The 10,676-nt window shown below is 50.2% G+C and overlaps 1 protein-coding gene across 1 annotated transcript; it reads left to right on the top strand.

Annotated features, from left to right (window-relative positions):
* Nucleotides 1–1,951: 1,951 nt before the first annotated feature.
* On the top strand, nt 1,952–9,825 carry POLR2C (RNA polymerase II subunit C). Its single transcript, XM_038754444.1, has 9 exons — nt 1,952–2,061; nt 3,163–3,212; nt 4,193–4,261; nt 4,466–4,518; nt 5,522–5,650; nt 6,735–6,786; nt 6,924–7,092; nt 7,899–7,973; nt 8,849–9,825. Exons 1-9 carry the CDS (start codon nt 1,976–1,978, stop codon nt 8,991–8,993), a joined length of 828 nt encoding a protein of 275 aa, XP_038610372.1. The 5' UTR covers nt 1,952–1,975; the 3' UTR covers nt 8,994–9,825.
* Nucleotides 9,826–10,676: the final 851 nt, after the last annotated feature.

Genomic DNA, 10,676 nt, shown 5'->3' with positions numbered 1-10,676 from the left:
GTTTACTATGTGCAAAGCACTGTTCTAAGCGCTGGGGAGGTTACAAGGTGATCAGGTTGTCCCACGGGGGGCTCACAGTCTTAACCCCCATTTTACAGATGAGGGAACTGAGGCCCAGAGAAGTTAAGTGACTTGCCCAAAGTCACACAGCTGACAATTGGCAGAGCCAGGATTTGAACCCATGAACTCTGACTCCAAAGCCTGGGCTCTTTCCACTGAGCCACGCTGCTTCTCCAATACTACAATAGTAGTAGTACTATTTATCTTTATGGTATTTGTTAAGCACTTACTATGTATCAGACCCTGTTCTGAGCGCTGGTGTAGATGCAAATTAACTAGGTCAGACACAGTCCCTGTCCCAGATGGGGCTTATAGTCTAAATAGGAGGGAGAACAGATATCCCCATTTTACAGTTGAAGAAACACACACAGAGAAGTTGAGTGATTTACCCAAGGTCACACAGCAAGCAATTGGTAGATCCAGGCTCCCAGGCCTGTGCTCTCACTGTGTTCAGAGCATTGCACTAAGCTCTGGGAAAGAATACACGAGTGGGAATTAGACACAGCCCCTGCCCCTGGGGAGGCTTATAGTTGGAGCACAAAAATGGCTGTCCCTCCCTGGGCTACTCAGTCCTGAGACAAACCAGGAGGGAGATTGGAGAAGAAGCATTTCCCAAGGAAGGGACTAGGGGAGAAACCTTATATCTTGCCTTCACTGGGATGGGGCTAAAATTAAGTCTGTCCCACTGCCCACTTTAGTTTTGAGGGAACGTATATGGTGGAAAACCAAAGCATCCTGGGATGCTATTGCTGAAAAAAATGGTAAAGTATGTACCTTTCAGCTGATGGGAGGAATAGCTTCCGTGGGCACACAACTCCCCTGCAATGGGGAAGAAAGAGGGCTGTCACAGGATGGGCCTGGGGAATCAATCAATCAATCGTATTTATTAAGTGCTTACTGTGTGCAGAGCACTGTACTAAGCACTTGGGAAGCACAAGTTGGCAACATATAGAGACGGTCCCTACCCAACAGTGGTCTCACAGTCTAGGAGGGGGAGGCAGAGAACAAAACCAAACATACTAACAAAATAAAATAAATAGAATAGATATGTACAAGTAGAATAAATAAATAAATAAATAGAGTAATAAATACGAACAAATGTATGTACATATATACAGGTGCTGTGGGGAGGGGAAGGAGGTAAGGCGGAGTGGGAGAGGAAGGAGGGGGCTTAGTCCAGTGCTCTGCACACAGTAAGTGCTCAATAAATACGATTGATTGATTGATTCTAGACTGTAAGCCCACTGTTGGGTAGGGACCGTCTCTATCTATTGCCAACTTGTACTTCCCAAGCGCTTAGTCCAGTGCTCTGCACACTGTAAGCGCTCAATAAATACGATTGATTGATTGATTCCCCCTCTCCATCCCCCCATCTTACCTCCTTCCCTTCCCCACAGCACCTGTATATATGTATATATGTTTGTACATATTTTTTACTCTATTTATTTATTTTATTTGTACATATCTATTCTATTTATTTTATTTTGTTCGTATGTTCGGTTTTGTTCTCTGTCTCCCCCTTTTAGACTGTGAGCCCACTGTTGGGTGGGGACTGCCTCTCTATGTTGCCAATTTGTACTTCCCGTCAATCATACGATTGATGATGATGATGTTGCCAACTGGTACTTCGCAAGCGCTTAGTCCAGTGCCCTGCACACAGTAAGCGCTCAATAAATACGATTCATTGATTGATTGATTGATTGAACGGCCGCCTGCGTAGGCTAGTCCTCCGAGGCAGGGGGCGCTGTTGCGGGGAAGGGGGGGAGCGCGCCGTGGCGGCGAGGGGCGCTCTGGCCGGCGCGTCTCGGCTCGGTGGTGGGTGACGTCATCGGAGGGGCGGGGCGGGGGAGGAGGAGGGGGGAGGCGCGCGCGTGCGCAGTGGCAGGGCGGGCGGGCCGAGGACCAGGCCATCAGCATGCCGTACGCCAACCAGCCCACCGTGCGCATCACCGAGCTCACCGACGAGAACGTCAAGTTCATCATCGAGAACACCGACTTGGCGTGAGGGTCAAGGGTCAAGGGTCAAGGGTCAGGGGGCGGCCTGGGGCTGGAGGCCTACTGGGCTGCAAGGCCCCCCGCCTGGAGGGCTGCAAAGGAGGGGGGCCCTAGGGCTGCAGGACTGGAGAGCTGTAGGAGAATAATAATAATGATGATGACGGTATTTGTTAAGCGCTTACTATGTGCAAAGCACTGTTCTAAGCGCTGGGGAGGTTACAAGCTGATCAGTTTGCCCCAGCGGGGGCTCACAGTTGTAATCCCCACTTTACAGATGAGGTCACTGAGGCCCAGAGAAGTTAAGTGACTTGCCCAGAGTCACACAGCTGACAGTTGGCGGAGCTGGGATTTGAACCCCTGACCTCTGACTCCAAAGCGCGGGCCCTTTCCGCTGAGCCACGCTGCTTCTCTAATAATAATAATGATGGCACTTATTAAGCGCTCACTATGTGCCGAGCACTGTTCTAAGCGCTGAGGGGATACAAGGTCATCAGGTTGTCCCTCGTGGGGCTCCCAGTCTTCATCCCCATTTGACAGACGAGGGAACTGAGGCCCAGAGAAGCGAAGTGACTTGCCCAAAGTCACAGAGCTGACAAGTGGCGGAGCCGGGATTAGAATCCAGGACCTCTGAGTCCCAAACCTGTGCTCTTTCCACTAAGGCATGCTGTTAAGACACACTGATTAGAACCCGGGACCTTCAGACTCGTAGGCCCACACTCTATCTACTGAGCCGTGCTGCTTCTCTGGGCCGGAGGGCAGATATGCCGGAGTGGGGGTCCGAGGAACTCTCTCCCCCCGGGGCCAGAGTGCCAAGGGTTCGAGCCCCTGCCATCTTCTCAGCTTCGACACAACGTGGGCAGTGCAAGTGTCCCTCGAAGCTGTCAGAGTGGGAGAAGAATCGCCCCCACAGAGGGTTGTCACTGCGCTAGACCCCTTCTAGACTGTGAGCCCACTGTTGGGTAGGGACCGTCTCTATATGTTGCCAACTTGTACTTCCCAAGCGCTCAGTACAGTGCTCTGCACACAGCATTCAATAAATACGATTGAATGAATGAATTCGGGGTAGCCCCAGCCTCCCTCACCAGCCCCTGCTTTTCCCCTCCGCAGAGTGGCCAATTCCATCCGGAGAGTCTTCATCGCCGAGGTGCCCATCATAGGTAGGTATGGGAACGGCATGTCCTTGGGATGGGGCCAGTTAGTGGCGTCAAATGCAGTCACCGAGGGGAAGACTGATATTCCTAGAGCTCACCCCTCCTGGCTGCCAGACCGATGTAGCTGCCCGTCATTCTCTCCCTTCCCCTCCCCTCCACTCCGCAGCTTGTTACTTATTATCACCTTGTTTTCTGCCCCTTCCCCCATCATCATTTCTCCCTGTGTCTTTTTTTTTTAATGGCATTTGTTGAGTGCTAATTATGTCTCAGGCACCAAGCGCTGGGGTAAATACAAGCTAATCAGGGTGGACACAGTCCATGACCCATATGGGTCTCATAGTCTTCTGGACTGTGAGCCCACTGTTGGGTAGGGACCGTCTCTATATGTCGCCAACTTGTACTTCCCAAGCGCTAAGTACAGTGCTCTGCACACAGTAAGCGCTCAATAAATACGGTTGATTGATTGATAGTCTTAACCCCCTTTTTACAGATGAGGTAACTGAGGCCCGGAGAAGTGAGGTGACTTGCCCTAGGTCATTTAGCAGTCAAGTGGCTGGAACTAGAACTGGAACCTGGGTCCTTCCAATTCCCAAGCCTGTGCTCTATCCACTAGACCACACTACTTCTCAGTCCGTGATCCACTGTTATTATCCTGTTTCCTGATTCTCCTGCTACTTCTCCAGTTGCTCCTCCTCTGACTTCCCATTCATCAGCTTGGATCCTCTGTCTGCCATATTCAACCCTAACCCTCTTATCCTCTTTGCCACACAACTTGGAATGACCGTTTGCCTCTCCAAGCCCTTCCCATCCTTTGTAGCTCTACTAAACACCCTCTCCTGCTTACAACCTTCTTAGCCCAACCGCTCCACTCCCCACCACTTAGCTCTTTGCCTCCTGTATTTCAGCTCAACACAAATTAGTGTCTTCTTCCCTGTTAGTTTTCTTGACCTGAGCTCTGAACCGAACTGCGTCTGCTTGTTTTCCAGCTATTGACTGGGTCCAGATAGACGCCAACTCCTCAGTGCTTCATGATGAATTCATTGCCCATAGGCTTGGTGAGTGTTGGGGTGGGGAAAGTGAAAACTGATGTTGTGATCTGGTCATTGGAAAAGACCCCTTAAAAAAATTAAGTGAAGGGGGCGGGGGTGCGGATGTGTGCTGTGAAGCCAACCAGTCTTTCTGCATTTTCTTTTAACATCATGTCCTTGTTTAAAGCAATTTTTCCCTGCTCCATCATAAAACACGGTCTCTTTCCTCAGGGCTGATCCCTCTCACCAGTGATGACATCGTGGACAAGCTGCAATACTCCAGGGTGAGAAGGAAGTGACTGGGGGTAACCCAACGTAGGGCATTTAGGGTCAGTGATTCTCCTTCTCTCAGGCTGTGAAGCCTACATCTGATTGTCCTTGTCTGATAGTCCACAAGCAGTCCCTGAGGCCTCCTCCCCCAGGATGTCCAGGTTTCTGTGTGGTTGTCAAGGTCACAGTTTACCTATTTATCTGAGGTGGCAGTGATCCTTGAACTTTTTAGTGTTTAAACCGCTTTGGCTAGGCAAGAGTCCCCGTGGACCACTTCCATTTTGGAAGTGGGTTGGGAAAGGGTGAGAAGGCGGGTCAGGCCTGGGTCTTCCCTCAGCTACTTTCCTAAATACACCATTTTTGAATGGGTGCTCTTAGCCAGAGCGAGTCCTGTTCTGGAATTAGCCTTGGAAGTACCCTGCAGGACATAAGAAGAGTGGACAGAGGACGAGGTGATCACAGGAATCTAGATGAAGCATACGCCGAGAGGGTTGACCAGGTCTCTTCATTGTCATCATTCGTTCAGTCATTTACTGAGCGCTTACTGTGTGGAGAGCACTGTACTAAGCACTTGGGTGAGTACAATTCAACGGAGTTTTGAGACACGTTACCCACCCACAGTGAGCAGGTTCAGCTTCTTGACTACTTCAGGATGCCCTTGCAATTCCCCGTTTATTTAACTTGGGTTCTAAAGGATCCGGTTGTCTTCCCCTTCGATGAAGCGAGTTTTTGTGCGGTCTGGGTCACGGCTGGCTATTCTGGGGGTGTCTTTTCCCGTTCCTCTGAACAAGGGAATCTACCCTTGCCTACATGGATAGACTTACCTTGTAGTAATTTTCACTTCCTCCCCAGAGCTGGAGGGAGCAGGATGTTTTGAAACATTGGACTGAAATGGAGGGATCTGGGCATCTTTGATCATCCCCAATTTGTGGAGTCAGGACTACAAATTCACAGACTCCTGGCCCAGTGCTCCCCTGATTCTCTCTTCCATTTTTTGTTTTTCCCCCTCCTTCCCAGGACTGCACCTGTGAAGAGTTCTGCCCCGAGTGCTCCGTGGAATTCACGCTCGACGTCCGCTGCAACGAAGACCAGACTCGCCACGTGACGTCTCGGGATCTCATCTCCAACAGCCCCCGGGTCATTCCGGTCTGTGCTTGGCTACCTCCACCCAATTCCTCAACCCTGCCGCCAAGTTCTAGACCCCGACCACCCTAAAGTGACGGCTCAGGGCTCCCTGCGTCGCCGTCTCCCGGGATCGGATGTCCGCGAGTCACTGAGACTGGGCCCCTGAGGGTTCTGGCCTGTGCCCATTTCTTTGAACAAGTTCTTTGTTCAGCAAGTAGGAGAAACCAAATATGGTCTCACGGGGCTGGCAGGGAAACTTCATCCCCTAGAATCTCAAAACACTTTTCAGACTGTGCAGGGGAGACTCCTCCCCCTGCTCTGACATAAGCTAGATTTTTGCCATCAATCAATCAATCAATGCTATTTGAGTACTTACTATATGAGGAGCTGTAATTTATTTATATTAATGTCTTTCTCCCTTTCTAGACTGTCAGCTTGTTGTGGACAGGGAATGTGTTATTTATTGTTATATTGTGCTCTACCAAGCACATAGTATAGTGCTTTGCACACAGTAAGCACTCAATAAGTGCGATTGACTGCAGAGCACTGTACTAAGCGCTTGGGAGAGTCAATCAATGGTATTTATTGAGCGCTTATTATGTACAGAACACGTAAAATACAACAGAATTAGCAGACATGCTCCCTAATTATAATAAATAGTAATGGTGGTGTTTAAGCACTTACTATGTGTCAAACACTGTTCTAAGCGCTGGGGTAAATACAGAATAATCAGATTGGACAGTCATTGTACCACACGGGGCTCACAGTCTTAGTCTCCATTTTACAGATGAGTTAACTGAGACACAGAGATGTTAAGTGATTTGCCCAAGGTTACATAGTAGACAAGTGGCAGAGCCAGGATTAGGACCCCTTTGAGTCATGGTAACTTCTATATTCCCGTACCTTCTGCTGTAAATGGAGACTAGGGAAGGGGCAGCAGACTTCCCAATCAATCAGTGGTGTTTATTGAGCGCTTTCTATGTGCAGAGCACTGTACTAAGCGCTCGGGAGAGTACAGTAAAGCAGAATTAGCAGACGCATTCCCTGCCCTTAACGAGCTTACCATCTCTAGAGCTTGTTTCCTTATGTTTCATGTTATGTGCAGGTGACCTCTCGGAGCAGAGACAACGATCCCAATGATTACGTAGAACAGGATGGTGAGTGGCCACCTGACTTGACTGAGACCAGCAGCTAAATTCTCCCTCTGGAGCCCCGGCGGGGTCCTCGGGCTGCAGATTGAGCCCGGCCTTCCTCCGCTTATGATCGATGGGGGGGTCTCCCGCTTCTCCCTCAGACATCCTCATCGTCAAGCTGCGCAAGGGGCAGGAGCTGAGACTGCGGGCCTACGCCAAGAAGGGCTTTGGAAAGGAGCATACTAAGTGGAACCCCACTGCAGGGGTGGCCTTCGAGTACGACCCAGATAACGCTCTGAGGCATACGGTCTACCCCAAGCCGGAGGAATGGTTAGTTCCCTCTCTGACTGGGACCCCGTTTTCACCCCCTCATCCCTCCCCACCTTTCAGTGCCTGTAATACTTAAGGAACGACAGGTGAAGACCCTGCTGAAAGTTCCCAGCCTCTGTCACTTTTGCGTTTCCAATATTCCTCCAAACAAGTGAAATTATTGGGGTATTCCCTTCAGCAAGCTTTTTGTCGTTCTTAACTTCCTTTAGGGAAGACGAGACAAGTCACTTGTTGGTATGCATATTGAGTTGGCTCATGAGAAAAAGTGTGTTTCTTAACCCTCTTTAAAATCACCAGAGTCTATTAGCATCGGTTGCAACGGTATTAAAGCCCCCACGATCTGCAGCGTCCTGAACTAAGCACTTGGAACATATACTCAGAAAAGTACAGATATAGTTGTTGCCCTCAGGGAGGTTGAGCTCTAATGTCAAATCTCTAAGAGTGAGAAAATAGATTTAAGTAATAACCACTAGTGAATCAATCAATAACAAAGGAATAGATCCAGGTGCAGAGGTGACTGTAGTGTGATGCGGGACTTGATCAGAAAATGCCTCCTGGAGTTGATGACTGCTTCAGAGAAAGAAGGCTATGGTTTTAGGGTAACATCTCGGGTCAGGGAAGTTATAAGAAAGGGGTGGGAGGTGGGACAGTGAGAATGAGGAACAGTCAGGCTGGTTTTATCTTTAAAATAATGTTCCTTACACTTTAAGACACCTCTTCCCCCAAGAGTTGACAGGGTGGGTAGCACCTGCCGCGTAAAGCTGAGCTGGGGCACCCCAGTGGTGACTACTTCTGTTTGATCCTAGGCCAAAGAGCGAGTACTCTGAGATTGACGAAGATGAAGCCCAGGCTCCCTACGACCCCAACGGCAAGCCGGAAAGGTAAGGCCACAAGCACAGATACACACAACTTGGTTGACGGAGGAGTACTCTTTCGGTTTTTTGAGACTCCTGTTAGGCAGAGAAAGCTGTTCGCCTCTCAGTAAGTCAGTTATATTTATTGAGTGCTTTCTGTGGGCCGAGCACTGTATTAAGCACTTGGGGGAGTCAGATATAACAGACAAATTCCCTGCCCACAGTGAGCTTACAGGATAGAGTGTCTGATGGTGGGGATGGAGGTGGCTTTACATCTGCATCGTAGTAAGCCAGCAGTCGGGAGAGACCATGTGCCCCCCGCCATCACACCCTGGTCTCTCTGGCTCAAATAGACCCCCAACTAGGAAGGGATGGTTCAGTTTTAAACTCCAGAAATTGGAGGGGCCCTGTCAGACCTCTTCCTATCACCTGAGCCTGTACAGTACTACACTCTAGACTGAAGCTCAACCGATTGGCTGGAGAGGTTTGTTTTCTGCCCCATAGGAAGCCACAAGTCTCCAGTCTCAAGCTGGGAGGGGCTCCTAAATCCTCAGCAGTGAAGATGCTGTCCTAGTCTCACTGCCTGGCAGAAGCCTTCCCCTCGCACCTCTGTGCCACCTGGAGTGAAGAGGGGCCTCCTAGGGCTGAAGCTATGGGAACATAGCTTCCCTGGTGTGGGGGTCGAGGCATCCCGTAGTTAGCGTTCCTGAGGAGGGTAGAATTAGTGACCAATGACTGGGCTCCACCTTTGGGAGGGTTAGCTAGGGTGGGTCTAGGATAGAGGGAGGCGGAAGTTTTAGGAGAGGTTAAGAGATACGGTGAAGCCACATCGTTCTCCCCGGGACAGGTCTACCCTTAGAGTTGCCCAACCAACACTCCCCTTCTGCCCCTTGGCATCGCAGGTTCTACTACAACGTGGAGTCCTGCGGCTCGCTGCGGCCCGAGACCATCGTCCTCTCGGCTCTGTCTGGTTTAAAGAAGAAACTAAGTGATCTCCAGACCCAGCTGAGCCACGAGATCCAGAGTGATGTCCTAACCATAAACTAGACTCAGCCCCTTCCAACTGGGTGCTGGCCCACTCCACATCCCCAGATCCCCATCTTCGTGTGGTCCCTAAGGAGGAACTGGACCGCCCACTTCCCCTCCTCCTAAGTTTCACTAGTACCCTAACCCCTAGTGAAGATGGGCCAGGTCTAAGTCCCAACTCTTTTATAATCCTGCACAAACAGCTGCAGACCTCTCTATGTGGCTGGGGCATTATGTGGCCTGAGTGAGTAATCCTTTTAAGGGCTGGAATCCAGGAATTCTACGTTTAACCCTGAGGATGTGCTGATGTGCTTTTGTGAAGGTGCCTGACTAGCTAAGACATTTTGAATCATTTCCCTCACAGTGAGCTATCGTCAGTGGGTGGAGGGATCCGTGGCCGAGATCACCGGTCAGTTTAAGCCTCGTCTTGCCAGGGGACTATTGGCTGAACCACGGCTTTTCCTCAGACGCCCTTTATCCTGACCGCCGTGTGAGCTAGGGTTACCGATCTCAGGCTAAGACCCCAGGCCCTCACTCCCACCCTCCTCCTAACGAGATGAGGACCACGTTTGGAAAGAAATTTAGGCTTCTGATAAAACATTCTGCCCCTCTGGCACAGGGACTTTTTTCCTAATTTTTGGAAAAGGAATAATGTTGTCTCACAGAGGAAGGAAACTGCTTCCTTAATGAAGATGGTGGACCGTGGCTGCACTAGGTCCCATCACACAGTCCAAGCTGGAAGATGAAGAAAATCAACACCAGGAGAGTACAGGTCCTTTATTGAGTGAGCAGGTTTGTGGGGGAGGAGTTTATCTTTTTTTTTTTATTTAATAAAAATCGTTTTGGCAATAAACAGCGTAGCAGTTCCTGGTTTTAACCCCTCAGTGCAGTTTCCTGTCCTGGGCTGGCCTAGCCAGCTTTGCCAGCAACCAGTTTTCTCTGCATTCCCCACGAGGACCCTCTCCAAAGGAAAGGTCAGCGGTGAGGGAAAGGCTTCTGAAACACTGCCCAACCCAACGCGGAGGAGCCCAGTTTAGACCCAGACGGAGGTAAGGGGGCGGTGAACCAGGCCAGGCCTGAGCCATATCACTCCTTTTCCAGTGGGTGGGGAGGACTCCTTTATCTTGCCCAAACGGGAATACATGGTATTTACAGCGTGGACTCTCAAAAGCCAGGAACGTCAACTTTAAAAAAAAAAAAAAAACCAAAACGTTCGACATGAATAGAAAGATAGCCCTTCTGCACTGAAGTCAATAAATACCAGCACTAAAAAATCAATTGCTTTGATTGCATTTCAGCAGCGTTTAGGGAACCAGCCTACCCAGAAGAAGGAGGAAGACCTAGGTAGGACAGGAGGGAAGGCCCAGGCAGGACAGTGCTTCTGGCCAACAGGGGCAGGGGGTGGTAAGGGGGCTTCCCCAGCCCGGCCTGCTCCGACCATTCCCGCCTCAAGATGAGAGGAAACGGTGAGGGTCGGTTGATGGGGGGAGCGGTCATTGGGATGTAATAGACGTGGCCTGTGGCCCGCTTGGCCAGGGGCCCAGTTCCCCCCGCAACCCCTCAGCCTTATATCAGGAAGGAGATTATGTACATTTCCAAGCCAGCTGGGACCCTGCCCAGACTCGGGGAGGGACTTGTGCAGAAATTGCAGATTGGAAAGAAAACCAGTTTCTCCTGAGACATCAACCAAGTTTCACTTCGTTT

The sequence above is a fragment of the Tachyglossus aculeatus genome, chromosome 11 (assembly GCF_015852505.1).
Source record: "Tachyglossus aculeatus isolate mTacAcu1 chromosome 11, mTacAcu1.pri, whole genome shotgun sequence".
NCBI classification, from domain to species: Eukaryota; Metazoa; Chordata; class Mammalia; order Monotremata; family Tachyglossidae; genus Tachyglossus; species Tachyglossus aculeatus.
The sequence above is the reverse complement of the archived record's forward strand: the minus strand, read 5'-3'. Positions and strand labels throughout refer to the sequence as shown.

Excerpts from the sequence above, each read along its gene's own strand:
- POLR2C (XM_038754444.1), top strand. The coding sequence starts at position 1,976 with ATGCCGTACGCCAACCAGCCCACCGTGCGCATCACCGAGCTCACCGAC. Across the intron at positions 6,787-6,923 it reads TGATTACGTAGAACAGGATG|ACATCCTCATCGTCAAGCTG; the intron begins GTGAGTGGCCAC and ends CTTCTCCCTCAG. Across the intron at positions 7,974-8,848 it reads CCCAACGGCAAGCCGGAAAG|GTTCTACTACAACGTGGAGT; the intron begins GTAAGGCCACAA and ends TTGGCATCGCAG.